Source organism: Eucyclogobius newberryi, unplaced genomic scaffold (assembly GCF_026437365.1).
Source record: "Eucyclogobius newberryi isolate DKJ021-1_F unplaced genomic scaffold, fEucNew1.0.hap1 SCAF_22, whole genome shotgun sequence".
Classification (NCBI taxonomy): Eukaryota; Metazoa; Chordata; class Actinopteri; order Gobiiformes; family Gobiidae; genus Eucyclogobius; species Eucyclogobius newberryi.
Genome location: NW_027315857.1, coordinates 19,163,688 through 19,186,607, shown reverse-complemented (window position 1 = coordinate 19,186,607; position 22,920 = coordinate 19,163,688). Strand labels below are relative to the sequence as shown.

General features: G+C 42.9%; 2 protein-coding genes across 2 annotated transcripts; both read right to left on the bottom strand.

Annotated features, from left to right (window-relative positions):
• Positions 1-271: 271 nt before the first annotated feature.
• On the bottom strand, positions 272-4,343 carry LOC140371510 (SLAM family member 8). The gene is made up of 7 exons (XM_072458682.1): positions 4,238-4,343; positions 3,056-3,352; positions 1,514-1,795; positions 938-1,039; positions 796-869; positions 408-476; positions 272-319 (listed from the first exon to the last, which is right to left on the bottom strand). Exons 1-7 carry the CDS (start codon positions 4,314-4,316, stop codon positions 272-274), a joined length of 951 nt encoding a protein of 316 aa, XP_072314783.1. The 5' UTR covers positions 4,317-4,343.
• A 5,369-nt stretch (positions 4,344-9,712) lies between these two features.
• Positions 9,713-22,918, bottom strand: LOC140371508 (basement membrane-specific heparan sulfate proteoglycan core protein-like; the record flags this gene model as incomplete). Its single annotated transcript, XM_072458681.1, has 13 exons — positions 9,713-9,903; positions 13,006-13,260; positions 13,772-14,141; positions 14,206-14,390; positions 17,768-17,884; positions 17,954-18,208; positions 18,281-18,559; positions 19,900-20,199; positions 20,263-20,520; positions 20,599-20,850; positions 22,057-22,311; positions 22,443-22,700; positions 22,804-22,918. Coding segments are annotated over 13 exons (3,033 nt in total), but the record flags the coding sequence as incomplete, so codon positions are not given.
• Positions 22,919-22,920: the final 2 nt, after the last annotated feature.

The following is a 22,920-nucleotide window of genomic DNA, read 5'->3' as shown; positions in this document are numbered from 1 at the left end:
AGTTTTTAAGCTATTCTTTGCCCACAGCAAGTAGTTGTGCAATAGGTTGAATGTATGTAGAAACCTGAAGAAAACCAATCTGGCCTATATCTGCATTGTTTTTTCAGTCCCTGTGTTATTTCTTTCCCATCCTCATGAGCAGCCATGGACAGGCCCCGATCCACCTGTCAATCACGGCCCGTCTGACCTCTGGGAGACGATGACCAGACGGCACATGATCGTAAAGTATCGGGGAAGCGCGTTTTCCGTTCCAATCGTCTTGACTCGAGGCTCAACGTTGCATTCGACTGAACTGAATCTGGTCGTACACCGTCTGCGGCTGAAGCGAAGCCAAACACACAGTATATTCTTTACATATCAGGAATCTCAACACACACTGTGATGCTGCGTGTGATTAGTGATCTTACTTTTGGACCGGGTCGGACTGGGCTGGGTTTGGGGTCAACGGAGTCATACAGAGAACAAGGCGATGTAACCTGAGAGAAATATGTCGTTTAAACCAGAACATCTGAGGTCAGCCTGAAAACTATTACACATGATCTGGTATTTAGTCATGATAAGACTTCATTGTAACAAATTATCCAAGTTATAAATTCTCTATGTCCATTATGATGATGAGAAAAGAGAATTTGCTACAGAAATCATTATCAATCAGATCTTACATGGGCTTTATAACTCAATCTGAAGTGATTTTTTGGTTAAATCCACCCCTGATACGACAGTTTTATGTAATATTATTGGAATTGAAGTTCAGATGGAATCAAATACAATCATGCAAAGTTATAATTGACTCACTTTTTCGCTTGTGACGTCGTCGATCTCGGCGTACACGGTGAGTTCATCGTTGCATTCTGAAAGGTATTGAGAGACTCAGCAGATCATTACAGTTATGGACGTTTAAGATGGACCAGAGGACACGTGACAGTTGTTCTCTTACCGCTTTGTCTCTTTTTGCGGCGACGATATGCAAAAACCAAACAAACGACGATGCTGATTGTTGCACAGACAAGTGCTACTATGAGCAGGATTCCAATGAAACCTGAGGAAAACAGGTACAACGTTAAAATCAACTGCAGACATCATGATAGAGCTCAATAATGGCAGAAATGGAACTGATTGTCGTGCTCATTTCTGGTCATTTACAGACATTATGATTAGCTTGTTTCAACTTTTGACTGCTTTGTTTTCGCTCACAAAAGAAATTCGTAATAAAAACACAAAATAACCTTCATAAGAGTAATGCTAATTTAATAAGAGGAGCCTGAAAATAAGAGGTTAGATTGAAATAGGCTTGTTATTCTGACTCTATAAAGCATTAATTAAACATTTCTTTTGGGATAGTGCCTTTGGAAACATAAAACTACTTGTTTTGTGTGAGGAAAAAGGTAATTTTACATCTAATTCTGACAAAAAAAGCAATAAAATTGACATTATTTGTACATGTAATTAAGTATAATGAATATGAAATACATCCCCAAATGCGACATATTTCATAAAGTTGACTTTGACGTACTTTTATCAGGTTTATCATGTTTACCAGGTGATTGGCAGTTGACGTCAGCGCTCGCGGACGCCTCACTGACGTTATTAGAAACAGAACATTTGAAAGTGATGTCTCCCTCTGGTGGTGTGAGGCTGTACTGCAGCCTGGCTCCACTGTAGTTGGCGTTGTTCACTGTCCACCTGTAGCTCACGTGTTTGACAGACTTTGAGACGCACTCGGCCCAAACCACACAGGACTCATTTGAGATGTGAGTGATGTTGATCACAGTCAATGTTGGACTTGTCAAGACTTCTGCAGAGACAAAAAGTACAAATAGATTCAGAGTTTATGTGTTTTAGATCTGCAGCGCTTTAAAAACATCGCGGTCAAATACATGCCACAGCTTACAGTTCAATAAAACACATCATTGTCTATTGAGATTGTGATGGATTTGCAATTCAAACCATAACATAAGCAGTTTAGATCTAAAAAGGCGTAGTCATGGAGATGGGACCATTGACTTTATGCTATAAAATGCAGTATTGATCCCTTCATAGTTGCAATGGATTTGAATTTACTTTATTTTTTCATTGAACAAGGCTACACAATGTTCCTGAAGCTTACGTGACCCAGAGTACATTTTAGTTTTAGTAATAAACTCATTTAAGTGTGGGGAAGTGGGTGGAGGTAGGGGGTAGGTGAAAACGGACATTTTCTGAGCTCTCACATGTTCAAACCAATCCATAAGAAGCATTAACATTTGAGAAGACCTAACAATTAAATAAACTAATACCAGAATCGTGTGCATTTCAGAGCCTGTTTGTCGAAAGCTGAGCACAAATGACAAATATAGAAAAGCATTTTAAGAGCTGACCTATAATAAAACAGAAAGTACCAGTGTTTCACAACAATAAGAGCATTTATAGATGATGTGTCTATAGCAAAAACCTCCTACAGCAGAAAGAACACATCTAAACTAGAATGAAGAGCAAAGGAAACGATGACTGTTTTGCACTTTGCACTCACACGCTGGAAAAACAGTTTCACTCCTCACTATAAATGAGGTTTGTGTTTTCTCACAGGTCACACACGCTATTTTAAACATTTTAATACAGAGGAACATGAGGTTATCTCTTTGAATGGATGTGGGTGGAATCTACAGCTTTTTTGCGTGTTGAACCTTATCCGACAAGATCAAATTAAACCATTTCCTAACAACGAGAGACATGCAATAACGAGCAAAACAGCGCCGTGCTGATGCTCAAGGAATCTGCAAAAAAAGTCAGACGAATTTACGATAAAAGCCACCGTGAAGAGGAACAGGAAGTCAAAGGGCACGTTTGACATAAATAGTGCTGTTTACGACGAACAAAGTGTAAAATCATGTGCTAAATATGTAACTGTCTAATACTAAATGCCCCACAAGCACATAATATGTCTTTTTTAAACAAATGCAATGCTATTTATGACAACTGCATGACAATAACATTCGAATAACTGAAGCTGTGTTTTGAATAACATGTGATTGAACAGAAAACTTGAGTTAAATATAGTTTTGCACATCAGTCTCACCTTGTACCATTAGTCTGATGCACTGTGTTAGTCTTTGTGCTGCTTCTCCCGATGAGACAAAAGTAAAATCCGCAGAATCTGTGATCTTCAACTCTTTTACAGTTAAACTATAATTTGTTTTGTCCATTGTCGCTCTGCCAGAAAACTTGTTTCCACTATAATCCATGTTTAAGTCTGCAACTTTTATCTCGCCATATTTCCACAGTGCTGTAGAGAGCGTTTCTTTCACTGGTTCTGGTGGTGACAACACGATGGTTCCTCCTTCTCCTTCATAACGCTCGAGACAAGCCTCAAGAGCTGAAACAAATAAGATTCAAAACATTATAAAAACATAAAACTGGCTCGGTTAAAGGTGCACTGTGTAACTTTCCCCTGCAAACTGTCTCCATCCATCAATGTTCCATAGTCCAGCCTTAAACGTACATGTGCTTTTTTTATTGCATTTACTGTGAGTGGGGGCGCCTCTCCACAGAGCTGACCTGTAACTTGGCCTGGTGGTGACCCGCTTGTCTTAAAGGAGTTAGATCTGACACTCAGGCGATGCTATTTCCATGGATAAAAGTTAAATAGTTGGACATTCAAATAAAACAGAACAGAAATAGGACAATGCGAGAGCACATTTTCAGTTTGACCATTTCTCCATTTTGATGACAAAACATTTGAACATTTACTGAGAGAACCTTTTCTATAAACAGTATAAAGTAAGAGTTATTCAAATGGTTTTATAATATAGAGAAGTGAAAAGAAAGCCGTGCTCCACTGTGGCCAGGGCTTTTAACAAACAAAATCACATTAATAACATGATATTCTTGGTATTAGTTTGACAACACAGTTTATGCATAGATTTGATCAAAGCTTGATCTTGTGCCAATGCAAAAAAAACACACACACACACACAAAAAACTGCTCAGAAGAAGAAGAAGAAGTTAAACAGTGCAAACAGGGGCCGACAGTTAAGTGATTTTGCTGACCACACACATGCAGAGTGCGTTGAACCTTATTAAATGTGCTTTATGCAGCATTTGTATCACTTTTTCATGATATATTTTGCCTTTATTGCGTGCAAACCAGTTCCAACCACCAGTTGCATGTGTTATTGTGGTCAAACAATGCAAGTCAGGCCATCACAACGTACTGCAATATACATTAAAGGACATTAATTTGCTTAGAAAGTGCACATACCGTGACTCCAGACTCCGAGCAGCAGCAGAGCATTGTGGGCAAAGAAAAGAATGAAACAAATGGGTCGTTCTGCGAGCATGTCTGCATCTGCACCGCGCTTCCTCTTCTGTGCGAGCGACAACTGTGCCTGACCGAGCTGCAGTCGGTGTGGGCGGTGTCCAAACCGTGATGATATTATTTATGTTTTAGAGCCTCCCTATTAGTCGAAAAATGTCTGAGAATCATGCAGAGCCTTTCACACCCTTTATGTACAGGAAGAGCACAGCCACATCCTGGCATCTGATCAACATTTCAGTCTATTAGTGATGTTTTACTGATGTGTTTTTAAGTGTCCATAAAACTAAGAGTGTAAATATGGCAAATGTCAGCGTATTAAACAAATCCTCATATCGTCAAAATCCATTATTAAACATACACTCTTTGTTTAAAAATCTGTGAGCGAGTATTTCTCAGTAAGAATCCTCTTTCTTTGACACATATCGGTGATTGTTTTGAACACTACTGGACGATTGGGGGATTACACCGACTTTATACCTTTAAAAACATAACATTCTAGTCCAGTGAGTTTCATTTGATCATTTGTTTATCTAAAAGGTGCTTTTTTTTCAGGACGACAGCGCCATCTGCAGGACGACAGCCCCAGTATCCCGGGTGTGAGAGAGCGGAAAGGCCCCCTCATCCAGGTTCAGTCCCAGTGATGTGTTTGCTCCATCCCAGTCCATAATGTGGTAATAATGTTTTAATGTCGTTGGTGTTATGCTCTTTTTCAGCAGTATTTCTTAATATATAATGCTTAAAGCTTAATATAGAATGTTACTTTTGAGACATTAAAGAAAACACATAGTAAAAATGTGTCACTGGTGTTACAGCCGCCTATTAAATAAATAGAATACAGTAGCCAAGTGTCCATGCTATAATAAAGGACTTTTAATACTTTCATACTAAAGATATTGTTCATATCGTTGGGTAATAATAGAACGTTTACTTCATCTGTTTACAAGCCTACTTCTTCATTACTTGCAGTGCAGTAACGTACAGTAAATAGCACTTGATAAACCACGTCCTCTTATACTACGGTAAATCGTATTATTGTTATTTAATGTATTTACTGAATGTTTCTGTGCAGTTTTTTCATGTTAAATATTCAAAATCCGTTATTTCTTGTGCATAGGTTTTTCTTAGTCATTTTATTTAGACTTTTATTGCATGTTTTCTTACCATCTGTGTGATCAAAACTATGAAATATGACCTCATCTCATATCTGAAAACAATATAAACTTACCAGAACGACTATATTATTGTCAGTGATACTTCGTGAGAGTCCGACACAATAGAACTTCCGATAAAGGTTGACAGAGCGTTGTGTGCAAAGGTCGGGGCCGAGATGAAAAAGCCACAAAGTGAAACTCAAAAATATTGACACCACCAAACCACTGCCTGCTTATAAATGTGAGCACACCCCACCAGTTTCCAACGAAAGCCTTTCTCATAAGCGCATTCATGACGTCGTTATTTCCATGGCAACGTCGTTTAGCTTAGAATGTTCCGCCACATTCCGTTAAAGGGAAGGGAACATCTGAGCCTGCGATGCTTTTGTTTGTACGTTTGCGAGTCATTTTTAGGATCTCCGGTGTCTCCTCTGCGCCAGGAGCGGTGGTCGGCTGTGGCTGCAGGGGCCTGGCTTGGGGCCCCCCTGGTGGAGGTTTGGTGTTCGCCCCATCTCTCCTCTGGGCCCTGTATCTGTGTACAATGGCTTGGGGGCCCCCTGGTGGAGGTTTGGTGTTCGCCCCGTCTCTCCTCGTGGCCCTGTGTCTGTGTCCTGTGGCTTGGGGGCCCCCTGGTGGAGGTTTGGTGTTCACCCCGTCTCTTCTCAGGGCCCTGTGTTTGTGTCCTGTGGCTTGGGGGCCTGGTTTGGGGGCCCCCTGGTGGAAGCTGTGGGTGGTTCTCTGCTCCTGGTGCAGACAACTCCTCTGAAAGAGCTTTCTTATTTGAATACTTATAGTTTATTTTTCCAGTTTTTAAATGTAGATAAACAGAACGAGACAAACTAATGACATCTATAGACGCAACATAACTGTCCCATCTCGTCAAACGCTGGTCAAAATTGTCCATCTTCCTCACCCTTTTTACCTGCTTTTTCGTCTGTCTTTTTTGTGTAATTTTTGTGTTGTTTTTTCATTTTTCGAATTATCTATTACTATGTCTTTCATCATCGTCTTTGATCATTGGCTCGGTTTGTGTGTTTTTCCTTTCCTCTTTTCCTTTCCTGCTGCTAAAAGTATGCTATGTAAGTTATTCATGTACCGTGTCCATGGCAGGAGTTCTGAAGTCCAGTGAGATGCCAAATGCCGAAGACAAATTGCAGTTGCTCCGTTGATCTCCAGCATCCCTGAACGGCCGGACATTCGCAAAACACATGATAACAAAGCAGCGAGCAGTATTTCCAAGCAAATACTGAGCAACTAAAAAAACGTGACCTATTTTTACAGATGGTGCTTTCTCAATAGGTTCATCTGCACTCATGTTAAGTATTTAATGTGTCCCAAAATGACACAGGGAGTAAAGGATCAATACATTGGCTGTAGGGTCAGGTTTGTGCAAAAGTTTGTCCAATTTGCCCCAACTTTACTCAGGATGTTTTCAAAGTAGCTGTAATTGGATAAATGCAAGATAAAGTTTAATGTCATAGTGTGGAACCTTCTAGGTTAAACAATAACCTCCAACGTGTCATTTGTCAACTCACAAAACACAAATGCAGAAAACATATGTAAAGGAATAAGACAGCGTGGGTTCATTGAAGTTATTGTGGGCTTTTTACAATGATGCATTCCAATAAACTGCTATTTTCTAAGTATTTGAGTTGTTTTCTCTCAGCACCAGCCATGTTTGTATTAATAATAAGAATGCGTCAAATGTAATGCCTGACCCGCCAGCCCCGCCCACATTCTGTTCGAATGCGTCTCGGTCTGGACTCGGAGTCAATAGCCAATGAGATCGTCGGTAATCCAGTTACCGACAACGCGTTACACTGAGATACGGAAGTAGCGCTTTCCACCCCCGTTCCAAAACAGTCAAGATGGCGGACCCGGCTCGTGACCCGGCTCGTGACCCAGTGTTTACTTCTGCTCTCGCTTCGGTTTGAACGATCAGGAATGTCCGCTCTACTCGCCGTGATGAACGTGCGTTAGATGCGGTTATACGAAGGGCGTCATCGCGATTCACACACATTGACATGGCCTACGTAATATCCGATTAAGCGTGTCGCGTTTTTTGCGTCACTTCTGGGTTTATGTGATTGGTTCTGTCTCTGCTCTAAACTCCGCCCTGGAAATTGAACGGTCAAGCCCCAGACCCACACACAGTTTTGAGAAGTAGTTTGCCAAAACGTGTTGGGAATGGCTGGTCGGACAATCAGATCTAGGTTGGGTTCACAGTTTGGTCCTGGCTCTGGTCTTGATGTCTTGACGAGCGTCGAGAGAGATTACTCGCAGATTTACGAGGGGTTCGTTTTTGGATCCAGTGTGTGATGGCGATCTAGTGTAACAGTTTGTGCAACAACATGGGGATTACAGGAAACCCAGTGAGAGAAGTGCTGACTTTACTCTGAAAGAGGAAGTGAAACGACGAGCGACAGTGAGATGCAGATACAGTGACTCACTCCGTAAGAGCAGAAGCTACAGACACGCCCTGCAACACGCTACAACGCACATTTATTTCATTTGAGGTCAGTTCAGACTCGGGGTCTGGCAAAGTAAAATATTTTTTTTTAAAGACACATAATATTCAAAAGCAACATTTTTGAGCAATTTTATAACATTATTCCCTCATCAGTTGTATTAACCGTCACACTTGTTTCATTAATCCTGTTTAAGTCCCCTCCATTTCCCACTTTTGTGATGTCATGAGCTGTTTTTAAGTCCATAAATCATTGTCAGACTCGTTCTGACAACATTTAAAAGCACCGACAATCCACCGCAACAAACTGTTATGGACGTTTACATCTGCTTTTCCTGGTCCTCTCTGCACCGGAAAAGCCCTCAGAGCTTTCAAGAGCGCGGACTGAGTGTCTGATCCTAAAATATAACACCAGGACAGTTGGAAATAAGACTTGTTAAAACTGTCTGCAAGTACGCTAACGTTTATTAGCATAGCCACGCGCGCTAATAATATGTAAAGTATGCACGAGTCGCAGAGGGAGACGAAGAAGACAAGAGGGTTTTATACACTTTCGCGCCACCTACTGGATTTTGAATTGTTGCACAACCCCATACTGCCACACTAGTATTAGCATTAGCTGCTAACTAACTGAAACAAACAGCTCAGTCCACTGGTCCCTTCTGACCATTAAAGGGACAATATGTCACATTTCTGGACAAACTGGGTCTTTATGATTTTACAGAAGAGGAATCCTTTCTTTTTTTTACCCAGAGTGAATGTTTGTCTTTGTGTCTATGTCTCCGTGGTAACCCTGTGATGAGCTGGGCCCTGTCCAGGGTTCGCCCCGCCTAAGGCCCAAAGTCACTGGGATAGGCTCCAGTTTCCCCCAGAAAATGAATGAATGAATCCTTTGTTTTGAGACTTTTTATTGGCCCCGCCCACAGTGATCAAGCGGCTTTAGTCTTCAAGATGATCACTTCAGAGCGCAGGCTACAAACCCTCCATTTAACACATTTACTTACACTTATTTACATTCACTCATTTACATGCAAGTTCAGTCAATGACAACATCAATAGTGATATAATAGTGAGCTACTGCTGCTCAATGGAATAATCAATTGCAAATATGAACATGTTACATACAATATCTGACATGTTTATTCTCTCTAAGCTGTTATTTATTACACATCCTGTTATGAAGAAATGTGGGCCGTCACATTAATATAGTCGCTTCTTTCTCCACCATCTGTGTACAAAATAATAATTAAAACAATATTATATTGTGATATATTGAAATGTTCCTTCCAATGGTGCACTGTGTAAGGTTTCTGGTGGAGGGTCTGATACCCGCTTGTCTCTATGGAGATGTTGACATGTCCCACAATGTGCTATCTCCATGGAGACAAGGAGTAGACAAGATCAAGTTACAGGTCAGATCTGTGGAGAGGTCCACTAATAAAAATGCATGTTTAATGACAAACAATAACATCTCTGAGCAGGCGCCGTCCCCCAGAAAAGTTCCATCGTTCACCTTAAAATATCTTCTAACTTTACCATTTTCTGAGACTCTGAGAGATTCATAGACGTTTACGTCACCTGCAGAAAATGTTACACATGTCAAATGATTAAAGCTCTAAAATGTACTTTGTTTAGTTGAACTGACTGTGAAGAAGAGCGGAGTAGAGCCGCTGCTCATGGTCCACAGGCTCATTGTGGGCGTCGTCCTCCAGACCAGGTTCAACAGAGCTAAAGCATCGAAATGATTCATTTATTAAAAACACAAACACTGATCGAGTGGTTACTATATGTTTAAATGAACTGATAAAACCAACCTTTCCTCACGTTTGTCTGTAAGAATATTGAAATAATTCATGTTTATGTGTTGCAATAGTTTTTTGCATAAATCATTCTCTTACCTTTAGTTTTTTTGTACCAACACAAACCGATCAGAGAGAAGAGGACGAGCAGGACAACAACACACACAAGGATCATAGCAGCTAAAACAGCACCTGAAATATACAAGTTTGAATGAATATGTGTTCAACAATACTTGTGTGTGTGTGTGTGTGTGCGTGTGCGTGTGCGTGTGCGTGTGCGTGTGCGTGTGCGTGTGCGTGTGGGTGTGTGTAATAATGTACTTGATATTTAGCATTGTCCATATTCTGAATTTGCACATTTGGTCATTTATTGTGCAAAATAGTATTTTACAAATAGTATTTTAAACAAAATAAACTGTATTTTACTTTAAATTTCAGTTCCATTTACAGGTATGTGGTAATGGTATATTTTAACGTTTACGTTTTTAATATTTTTACTCCTTTTTTGAAATTGTTGTACTTTTTCCTAATTCTGTTAGATCTGAGTGCTGCTTTTGACACTGTTGATCATGGGATCCTCTCACAGAGACTAGAGGACTGGGTGGGCATCACTGGCACTGCTCTAAACTTGTTATGGTCCTATCTGGAAGACAGGAAGTACTTTTTTGTATTGGTAACTGTGTCTCAGACCACATGACCCTGACCTGTGGAGTGCCCCAAGGGTCAGTCCTGGGACCTCTTCTGTTCAACCTTTACATGCTGCCGTTAGGTCAGACTAGGTGTGACTTATCACAATGATGCAGACGAGTCGGATCTATGTTTCACTGTCGGCAGGTGAATATGGACCAGTGGATTCTGTCACTGCATCCAACAGATCAGTGAGTGGATGCAAAACAACTTTCTCCAGCTGAACTCAGACAAGACTGAAATCATTGTCTTTGCCAAAAACAAAGAGAAAGTGTTAGCGGTCACCTCTAGAGTCTCGCTCTAAAACCTACAAACCAAGTTAGAAATCTGGGGGTAATAATGGACTCAGACTTGAACTTTAATAGCCACATCAAATCAATAACATCAGCAGCTTTTTACCATCTAAAAAACATTGCCAAATTCAAAAATATAGTGTCTAAACCAGACTTAGAGAGACTTATCCATGCGTTTGTCTCCAGTAGATTAGACTGTAACGGCCTGCTCACTGGTCTCTCCAAACGAGCTGTAAAACAGCTGCAGTACATCCAGAACGCTGCTGCTCGGGTCCTGACCAGAACCAGGAAGTATGATCACATTAGTCCTGTTCTCAGGTCTCTGCACTGGCTCCCTGTGGCTCAGAGAAGAGACTTTAAAGCAGCTCTGCTTGTGTCTCTCCATGGCCTAGCACCAAAGTACATCTCGGACTGTAATGTGAGTCAGTGAGTCAGGACTAAACATGGACCGGCCTCCTGCTGGTGCCAGAGTCAGGACTAAACATGGACCGGCCTCCTGCTGGTGCCAGAGTCAGGACTAAACATGGAGCGGCCTCCTGCTGGTGCCAGAGTCAGGACTAATCATGGACCGGCCTCCTGCTGGTGCCAGAGTCAGGACTAAACATGGACCGGCCTCCTGCTGGTGCCAGAGTCAGGACTAAACATGGAGCGGCCTCCTGCTGGTGCCAGAGTCACGACTAAACATGGACCGGCCTCCTGCTGGTGCCAGAGTCAGGACTAAACATGGACCGACCTCCTGCTGGTGCCAGAGTCAGGACTAAACATGGACCAGCCTCCTGCTGGTGCCAGAGTCAGGACTAAACATGGACCGGCCTCCTGCTGGTGCCAGAGTCAGGACTAAACATGGACCGGCCTCCTGCTGGTGCCAGAGTCACGACTAAACATGGACCGGCCTCCTGCTGGTGCCAGAGTCAGGACTAAACATGGACCGGCCTCCTGCTGGTGCCAGAGTCACGACTAAACATGGACCGGCCTCCTGCTGGTGCCAGAGTCAGGACTAAACATGGACCGGCCTCCTGCTGGTGCCAGAGTCAGGACTAAACATGGACCGGCCTCCTGCTGGTGCCAGAGTCAGGACTAAACATGGACCGTCCTCCTGCTGGTGCCAGAGTCAGGACTAAACATGGACCGGCCTCCTGCTGGTGCCAGAGTCAGGACTAAACATGGACCGGCCTCCTGCTGGTGCCAGAGTCAGGACTAAACATGGGGAATCTGTGTTTCAGTTTTATGCAGCTAAAATCTGGAACATTCTTCCTGAAGATGTGAGACAGGTTCTACTCTGACAATGTTCAAATCTAACCTTCTTTGTTTACTATGAAACTAGCCTCTTTGTTTACTATTGGCCCTTTTATGAATGAATCTAATACATAGATTTTAATAAAGGCAGAAATGTTCTGGTCATTTTCAGAAATTATTAGCTTGTTTCTACTTTTAAATGCTTTGTTTTTTATTTTTTAAGAAAAGAGTAATGCTAATTTAATAAGAGGAGCCTGCAAATAAGAGGTTTGATTGAAGTAAGCTTGTTATTCTGACTCTATAAAACACTGATTAAACATTTCTTTTGGGATAGTGCCTTTGGAAACATAAGACTACCTTTTTTTTGTGAGGAAAAGGTAATTCCACATGTAATTCTGAAAAAATAAAATTACATTATTTATATGAAATACATCCCCAACTGCGACATATTATATATTATATAATTTGATTTTGACGTACTTTTATCAGGTTTAACAGATGATTGGCAGTTGACGTCAGCGCTCGCGGACGCCTCACTGACGTTATCAGAAACAGAACATTTGAAAGTGATGTCTCCCTCTGGTGGTGTGAGGCTGTACTGCAGCCTGGCTCCACTGTAGTTGGCGTTGTTCACTGTCCACCTGTAGCTCACGTGTTTGACAGACTTTGAGACGCACTCGGCCCAAACCACACAGGACTCATTTGAGATGTGAGTGATGTTGATCACAGTCAATGTTGGACTTGTCAAGACTTCTGCAGAGACAAAAAGTACAAATAGATTCAGAGTCCAGTTTATGCATTTTCTGACATAATGTTGCTTTAACTAATCAATAATATGAACTGACTTTTTATGTCCAGTTTTGTCCATGACTAACTCCTGCTCCAAAACTATTTTCTCCACTATGACAAAATAAAAATAAACCTGATATTTCTATTTGCTGATCAGAGTTAAACAGAAATAGTTTGATATAAACTTACTCCTGAATTGTTTTTCTTCAGATGCTTTTCTTTTAAATGTAAATGTATTTAGACTTATGGAGTAGAGAGAAGCAGTAAACATCATTCTTTAGTAACGTACCTATATTGTGGATGCTGATTGGCTGGCTGAAGTGTGTGTAGTAGACTGGGCTTCCTCTGCCTCCTCTGCACCAATAGCGCCCCCTTTCAGAGATATTCAGCACTGCCACCTCTGTGGTCCGCAGCAGAGTGGCCTGTGTGTCTTTGTACCAGAAATACTTCCATCCAGAGGAAGAGGGCGCTACGGAGCAGTTCAGTGTCACTACGCCCCCTGCTGGTAAAACGCTGCCATCTGCTCCCAGACTGACCTTGATCGCTGATTTAGAAAAAGAAAAAAGTGTGCATTACTTATTTTACTTATGTCAATTTAGTGAGGCGTCCACTGCTTGTCCCTCTGGAAATGATTTAGCTTAGAATATTCCACAATATCAAAACAGGATGCATGATGTTTAAGGTATTTTAGCATCACAAACAGTTTAGCAAACTTTGGTAAATTCCAGCGAAAATGTACATTTTTAATCTGAACAAATACTGTAGATTTAAAATATATATGTGCTCTTTTGCTGATAAAACATTCTCTATAATTCACAGTGATTCAATACTGACCCCTTGTGGCCATGTCTTTAACACAAGCAGAAACACATGCCTAATACAGCCTTTGTTAGTTTGCTCTAAACATCTTTTAATTTTAGTCTCTTTAAGAATGTGAAACAAACGTATCTTAGATTAGAGGCGACATATGATAAAACACTTTGTGAGATCAGATTTGCATGTTTGACATCACAGGTGACCACTCTTTAATATGAGGACATTATACTGCGACTTACTGGCCACTGTGATTGCTGGACTCCATTCTGCAGAATAATATGCGTTCATTCTCCCTTTGCACCAGTATTCTCCAGAATGGGCCTCTGAAGCGTTGCTGATGTCATAGTTCTTCCCTGGTGTTGGAGAGATCTGACTGGTAGTTTTCCACTCGTAGCTCCACCTCTGGTTCTCATAATCCTCGATTTCACAGGTCATATTGACCGTCTCTCCAGGTAAAAACTCTGAGTTTTGAACTTTCACTGTGGCTTTGTTCAATACTGTGGAGGAAACAAAAACTGGACAGATATAGATTAAACTAAAACAATCATCCATTATAGAGCATTTTATTTCCCCACTCACATAGTGCCTCAACTTTGACTGTGTTACTTTCTTCAGTTAAAAATGTATGGCCAGTGAAGACGTTGACTTCTCCCCGGCATGTGTATCCTCCAACATCGCTCCCAGTGATGGTTTGATCGTCTTCAAACTTGTGTTCATAGTCGGATTCAACCACAGTCCATTGATACCTCCAGTTCTGATCAGAGCCATTGACAGAGCAGGTCAGATTGGGCCATCCATGTCCCCCCCGCACCACTGTGTCTCCTTGTGCGGTCAGAACGGCCTTGGGGTTGTCCCATTCTGGGGCCCAAGATTGTATGACTATAATAGACAGAGTTTACTTAGAAATGTATAACTTCTAAAGTTTGTCCAAACCAAACGGAGCTGATTACCTGTTGTCTGTTTGCAGAGGACGACACAAAACACTGAAATAAAAACACAGAATAAACACAGTAACGTCTTCTGTTGTGAGCCATGTTTAAAGTCATAGTGAAGTCAAGTTTAGTACTCACAGATGAAGCGCAGTGTCCAGAGCAGAGAGACTTCCATCCTCACAGTCTGAACAGAAGCCTCTTTAGATAAAGCCTCAACTTTATTTGTATTTCCTTCTTTTTCAAACCTCAGTCTCTAAAGCAGGATGCACCCAAACCAGGAAACAAGTCATAAGTTATCAGAAATGTTCAGCTTCCATTTTAATGTAATGGGGAATGTGGTTAATATAAAAAGTGCACAAATTGTGAGTAAAAAGCTTTCATCACTTTTGCTGCGCAAAATTATTATTATTTTTTTTCGTGTGTGTGTTTGTGTTCAGCTTCATCACATTTGTGCATTAAAATATATAAACTCTATGTCGTTCGTTTAGCTTGTATTTACTCTAAAGAAATCTTTCAAATCTGAAGTGGCTCTATCTTCACTGAACTTCCTCTTCCTCTTCTCTGCATCAGGCCTTTTTCACCTTCAACCAAACAATCAACCAGTGACTATTAAAGCTACACTAGGAAACCTTTCTGGAGGTGGCTCTTCATGGAGATTATATTGCACTATGGCATTAACCTTATATATCTTGCATTTGATCAATTAGGTGTTTTTATTGTTTTTAAAAAGAGCTCATTCAATGCAAAGACATAAGAGACAAACACCAGAGAAATTATGAAGAGCATTTTATTTAAACTAGAGTTTGTCAGAGGAAAATACATAAAACCTTCAGGTCACAGAGAGAAAGTGGAATGAACACATCACTTTTGTTTGCTTCAGAATCAGGTTTATTGTCATTTGTCAATGAACAAAATTCACAAACAGGAATTTGTCCTGGTGATTCTATGCAACACAAACAACAAACATTGAACAATGACTACAAAACAATGTACAATGAATAGTTACCAGATATATAAAAAAATAGGTAAGTAAAGTGAAACTAAGGTTAGAAATAGGCATGATATCTGCATAAATAAAAAATGTAGTGCAATAAGAAGTGACAGTGCAGTGAGTGCAAGGTGCTTAGGCAGTGTTCATGAGTCCAACAGAGAGGGAAAGAAACTGTTCTTGTGACGGGAGGTTCTGGTCCGGATGGACCGTAGCCTCCTGCCTGAGGGGAGTGGCCTCCTGCCTGAGGGGAGTGGCCTCCTGCCTGAGGGGAGTGGCCTCCTGCCTGAGGGGAGTGGCCTCCTGCCTGAGGGGAATGGCCTCCTGCCTGAGGGGATTGGCCTCCTGCCTGAGGGGGGTGGCCTCCTGCCTGAGGGGAGTGGCCTCCTGCCTGAGGGGAGTGGCCTCCTGCCTGAGGGGAGTGGCTCAAATAGTCCGTGTCCAGGGTGAGAAGGGTCGGCTGTGATCCGACCTGCTCGTCCCAGAGCCCTGGAGACGTACAGGTCCTGCAGAGACGGAAGTTCGCGGACGGTCACCTTCTCAGCAGAGGGCGCTGTAGTCTCTGTTTGTTCCTGGCTGTGGCCCCAGCGTACCACACGGTGATGGAGGAGGTGAGGATGGACTCAATGATGGCCGTGTAAAACTGCACCATCATCTCCGCTAGCAGCTTGGCTTTCCTCAGCTGCTGCAGGAAGTACATCCTCTGCTGATGGTGAGCTCCCACTTGAGGTCCCGGGTGATGGTGGTGCAGAGAAAGCGGAGGGAGTCCACAGTGGAGATGGGGGAGTCTGTGATGATGAGGGGGGGCTGGGGGGCTATGACTTTCCTGAAGTCCACGATCATCTCCACTGTCTTCTGGGCGTTGAGCTCCAAGTCATTACTGCTGCACCAGGACACCAGCGGCTCCACCTCCCTCCTGTAGACGGACTCATCCCCGTCCGAGATGAGCCCGATGAGGGCGGTGTCGTCCGCAAACTTGATTAGTTTTACGGAGTCATGGCTGGAGGTGCAGCAGTTTGTGTACAGGGAGAAGAGCAGGGGAGAAAGTACACAGCCCTGTGGAGCTCCTGTGCTGATGGTCCGTGTGTCTGAGACATTCTTCTCCAGGCGCACACACTGCCTCAGATCCGTCAGGAAGTCAGTGCTCCACCTGCAGGTGGAGTCAGGCACGTTGAGCTGGGAGAGCTTGTCCTGGAGCAGAGCAGTGAGGATGGTGTTGAAAGCAGAGCTGAAGTCACAAACAGGATCCTGGCATAGGTTCCCGGGGAGTCCAGGTGCTGTTGGCTCTGTAGGCGAACTGCAGGCGTCCAGCAGGAGGAGGTGAGGGACTTGAGGTGGGGCAGGACCAGGAACTAAAATGACTTCATGACGACAGACGTCAGTGCCACAGGTCTGTATTGATTAAGTCCAGTGATCCGAGGCTTCTTGGGGACAGGGACAATGATGGACGACTTGAATTAGTTGATTTGGTTGAAAAACACTGGTCATTTCACAGTTTGTGTTCCAGTTTCTCCCTGGATTCGTCTGAAAACTGATTTTTATGTTATTCTAATGATCTCTTCATATGTCGTAGTTTCAAAGAAAGAGCAAGTTAATCACTCTTTTATTATTAAAAAGTAAAGGTGATATAGACACTGTCACTTTTTGAACTAAACATCTTGGATTTAATATCAATAATAATTAAAATGTTGAAATAGTTTACTCCAAACCCCAAACTTTTAACGCTTTAAACATGTTGTTACACACTTCGCTGCTGGAATGAAAACATCTGTTAACAAGCAGCTGCAGCGGTGCATCTTGGTACTTTGGGGCGCTAATCTTCAGCGCCCCAAACCCATAAAATTCCTCTACGATGATTGGCGGATGTGTATTCTTTTTTGCCTAGCAACAGAGGAGCCATTGGCTTAAATACAGCACAATGGGGCTGATCGAACAGGAGCCCCGGCAAGACAGCCTATTGGCTCCTACACCAAACGTGGAACTTGAAAGTTAATGTAAATATAATTCTGGAGAGTTCTAAACCCATAAAGCAAAATTATCAATAGCATCTAATTAACACAGGTTTTTTTTTCTTCAAAATGAGACATCATTTAAAAAATAAAATAAAAACAGGCAGTCAGGTCAGGTGGGGCGGCGCCCCAGCGCCCCCTATGGGCGAGCCGCCACTGGTCAGAAGGACAAGACTGACCTGGAGGAGCTTTGGCCTGAAAAAACAACACATGTTGATTGAAACATCAGAAACTTCAAATGTCACTATACTGTAAATATGACTGTATATAGTTCTAACGTATGCCATGAAAATAAGAGTTTTTTACCTTTAGTTTTGCTGCAGCGCCACAGAAGCAGCAGCAGGATGAATAAAAAGAGCCCTGCACACACAGGTCCAACCACCCACATGACAGGAAGAGGAGAGAGATCTGCTTTGGCTGCACCTGTGAACATACAATATATAAAACCTTTTTATTGTAGAACCTTTGTATATGAAGAATGGATTTACTGACTTTTAATGGACATCCAACTCTCTGCAGACGTCACAGTCTTTGTCCACAGCTTCCTTTGTCCCTCACATTTATAAAAGCCTTGGTCAGACCTGGACACTGCAGAGATGTTGAACTCTGGGTTGGTTCCATTTTGAATTATGTTTCCATTTTTATAAAATTGCACTGAAGTAAAAGTCCCTGTCCTGAGTTTACAGCTGAGAGACACAGACTGTCCCTCCATCACTGCACGCACTGGACTCAGAAGGATGATGTCACCTGTGAAGTTAAACATGTCAAAAACATGACATATTTGAAATACTCACGACTCATAGTTTAAACCAAACTCACTGTGGACTGAGATGTTGACGGCGTTGCTCATTTCTCCTGATCCAGACTCACACCAAAACACTGCTCTGGTTTTATCACGTAAACGAAACTCACATTTAGATTTATCTTTGCTCTTGTAATTATCACACTGTTGTGTTGTTATTGTGTTGTTATAAAAGCTCCTATAAAGTGTCCTGTCTGCTCCAGTGGAGTTGAACCCACAACTCAGAGTGATGACATCATCAGTGAAGTGCTGTGCTCTGTCAGGACTGACCCAGAGAGACTCTGGACCCTCAGCATCTGAGGAGCACAAGACCCAGACTTTAGAGAGTCGAGCTTTAGAGAGTCGAGCTTTAGAGAGTCGGGCTTTAGAGAGTCGAGCTTTAGGGAGTCGAGCTTTAGAGAGTCGGGCTTTAGAGAGTCGAGCTTTAGAGAGTCGGGCTTTAGAGAGTCGAGCTTTAGAGAGTCGAGCTTTAGAGAGTCGAGCTTTAGAGAGTCGAGCTTTAGAGAGTCGAGCTTTAGGGAGTCGAGCTTTAGAGAGTCTGGCTTTAGAGAGTCGGGCTTTAGGGAGTCGAGCTTTAGAGAGTCTGGCTTTAGAGAGTCGGGCTTTAGGGAGTCGAGCTTTAGAGAGTCGAGCTTTAGAGAGTCGAGCTTTAGAGAGTCGAGCTTTAGAGAGTCGAGCTTTAGAGAGTCGGGCTTTAGAGAGTCGAGCTTTAGAGAGTCAAGCTTTAGAGAGTCGAGCTTTAGGGAGTCGAGCTTTAGAGAGTCTGGCTTTAGAGAGTCGGGCTTTAGGGAGTCGAGCTTTAGAGAGTCTGGCTTTAGAGAGTCGGGCTTTAGGGAGTCGAGCTTTAGAGAGTCGAGCTTTAGAGAGTCGAGCTTTAGAGAGTCGAGCTTTAGGGAGTCGAGCTTTAGGGAGTCGAGCTTTAGGGAGTCGAGCTTTAGAGAGTCGAGCTTTAGAGAGTCGAGCTTTAGAGAGTCGAGCTTTAGGGAGTCGAGCTTTAGGGAGTCGGGCTTTAGAGAGTCGGGCTTTAGAGAGTCGAGCTTTAGAGAGTCGGGCTTTAGGGAGTCGAGCTTTAGAGAGTCGAGCTTTAGAGAGTCGAGCTTTAGAGAGTCGAGCTTTAGGGAGTCGAGCTTTAGGGAGTCGGGCTTTAGAGAGTCGGGCTTTAGAGAGTCGAGCTTTAGAGAGTCGAGCTTTAGGGAGTCGAGCTTTAGGGAGTCGAGCTTTAGGGAGTCGAGCTTTAGGGAGTCGAGCTTTAGAGAGTCGAGCTTTAGAGAGTCGGGCTTTAGAGAGTCGGGCTTTAGAGAGTCGGACTTTAGAGAGTCGGGCTTTAGGGAGTCGAGCTTTAGAGAGTCGAGCTTTAGAGAGTCGAGCTTTAGAGAGTCGAGCTTTAGGGAGTCGAGCTTTAGGGAGTCGGGCTTTAGAGAGTCGGGCTTTAGAGAGTCGGGCTTTAGGGAGTCGGACTTTAGAGAGTCGGGCTTTAGGGAGTCGGACTTTAGAGAGTCGGGCTTTAGGGAGTCGAGCTTTAGAGAGTCGAGCTTTAGAGAGTCGGGCTTTAGGGAGTCGGGCTTTAGGGAGTCGGGCTTTAGGGAGTCGGGCTTTAGGGAGTCGGGCTTTAGTGACATGAGCATGAGAGATGTACCTCTGGACCAGACTAATGAAGGATCACTGTATTCAGAGTAGAAGACAGGATTTCCTCGCGCCGCTCGACACACAAACATTGCTGAGTTGTTGAGGCCCTGGAGGCTGAAGGAGTCCTGTGTAGAGCCGGTACTGGCCCCTGGGAGCCTCTCATAATATATGTCAGAATGTGACTGGGGAACAGCCCTGTACCAGTGATAGCTCCATCCTGCAGAGGGCGCTGTCACAGCACAGCTCAGAGAGACAGAGGCCCCAGGACTGAGCCAGGACCCAGACACTGACAGGACAGGACGAGGGGCTCCTGAGGAGTGGATGTTATATTTAGATCATCACATACAATGTCTTATATTAAATATAAACTTACTTTTGGAAACACTGAGTGTAATCGGGGGGCTCCACTGAGTGACTGTGTGGGGCAGGACGCCTCTGCAGCTGTAGGAGCCGCTGTCACTCACAGACGCTTTTCTTTTTGTCATTTTACTTTGTGTTTGCTCCAGGTTCTGTCCATTTTTCCTCCACTCAAACGTCCACTGTCTCTCCTGTGCTCTACAGGTGAGAGAGAACTGCTCTCCAGGAAACAGCTGAGGCCAGGGGGGCTCCACAGAGAGAGAGGCCCTGGACTCTGGACACACAGTTAAACAGGATATCTCCATGTTCTGATACATCTGAAGTACAAGCGACATGTTAGAGACAAACTGACCAGTGTTTCTGAGCCTGAACTTGTGGCTGTCCTCAGTGAAGTAGGGAGGGTCTCCTCTGTGGGCTCTGCACTGGTACTCTCCTCCCTCTGACACTGTGACCTGTGCCTCAGATGAAGACTCTTTGAAGAACTGCTCATTTCTGCTCCACTCATATTTCCACCCAGAGGAAGATGGAGAGACAGAGCAGAACAGCTCCACACTGCCCCCTGTCTGCAGCTCTGAGGGTCCACTCACTCTGGCCTGAGGTTTGTCTGTAGAATGCATCATAGGTTCACGTGACATCACAACATTGTAGAAAGCCGATAGTTGAGCTGAGCTGGAGGTCAGGGCAGAATTCTATGGTACAATTTACTGTTTAACTGAAGAATTGTTTTATGGTCCATATCTCTGTAACGACTGGTCCCATCCACAAGAAACAAAAACTGACTCAAAGCTCAATGTCAGTATAAATAAACAAAAGTGAAATCACTTTTTCACAATAAGGCCACAATTATTTTATTACTTGGTTTACGGATCCGCCGCACTAAGATTATTGACCTCTACAATATAAATAATATATATATATATATTTTTTTATTAAATACCGCCGTCAACGTTAATAGCATTAAATGAAATATAAATCGCGGTATTAAGTCAAAAGATAAGAGCGCATGAAGCAATTTTTCGTCAAAATCCTGCGGGAGTGAGAGACGGAGCGGGTCCGTTCCTGCGCGCGGGTGCGTCAGGTATATATATATGGGCTGGTTCTGACGTCACCCATGTCACGTCCACCACGTGACTTTGTTGGTATTAATCTCGACCTGTGTGCTGTGCACATGTAGATAGCGGCCCCGGGAGAGCATGAGGATGAGTTTCCGGACGCGCGTGTCTCCTTTATGTCGCAAATTCACATTTTAAACCTGTTTACCCCATTTTCTCTAGCGCGTTTTGACGTGACTAAGGCTGCACACTTAGAAGCGTGAGTTCTACCAATGCAAAACACTGCCGCGTTTCCCCCCCTCCCCTCCTCCCCCTGGTGCATTTTGGGAAAACCCGGAAGAAAAAATCTTTTGAAATTGAAATTATTTTGATATTTCTATTTCGCCCGCCTGTTCAATATAATATATTATATATATTACACTTAGTTTACAGATTTTTAAATGAAATATTATTTCATTTAAAAATCTGTAAACTAAGTGATAAAGTAACTGCGGCCTAACCTAAGAAAGCGATGCCAACTCCAACTGTGATTGTTTAAAGGACTTTAAACCATAATATTATTCTGACTATTTTGTTTAACCAAAACCAAACTAATAATGATGAGGTTCAACTTTGTGGATTTTTACTTTGGATATTTCTTATCTGCGTTAATCTGCCATTATCAAATTCTACGGCGTGAAACGCAAACTATTGCATCAAAATATGAGGTTCCTAAATAAAAATAAGGAGGTGTAATCACAGAGTGAAAGTGCACATACTCTTGACAGTGACAGAGGCTCCTGTGCTCCACACAGTGGTGTGGTGAGGGCCTCTCTGGGCTCTGCAGCTGTAGGCTCCTGTGTCAGACTCAGTCACTCTGGAGACTGTGTATTCTCTGGTTGTTGGAGGTGGGTTCAGTCTGTTCCTGCTCCAGTGATAGGTCCACTCTCTGTCTGCTCCGCCCTCCACCTCACACCTGAGAGTCAGACTCTCTCCCACAAATACCTCCAACTGACTTGGACTCACAGTGAGGGCTGAAGATTTGTAACAGAATCAAATAAATGTTTGTGACAAAAAGATGAAAATCTGTTTAAAATGTCAAATAAAAGGAGAGACACCATCAAACATAAATGTAATGTATTCTTTATGTTCTAACTGTTCTCACCACGGTCTTCAACAGTGACATCGTTACTTCTTGCCATCACTTCAACATCCTGCCCTATGCAGACGTACACTCCTCCAAGAGAGACATTCAGAGTTTGTTCAAAATTGTTAATAAATCCCAGCCGAGAATCAGTGTAGGAGTTACGTCTGAACCAGTACAGTTTTTCATTCCAATCCTCTACATCACAGCTCAGAGTCACACTGCCCTCTACTGGTCTGTCTGTGTTTGACGCTGTCAGTTCAACTCTGCGGGTGTGTTCTGTTGAAAAAAAAGAAGGAAAATCATGTGTATTGTGTTTATCTTTTTGTGTTAATTAGAATAAGAGGATCTTTAAAAAATATGAAGATTATGCACATTCTACCTGTGACTTTCACTTCTTTCTCTGGGGACAGTATTTCCTCTTTGGTCCCACATGAATACAAACCCTCATCCGATTTTGACACTGAATTCACTCTCAGGAAAAACATTTTTTGTATTT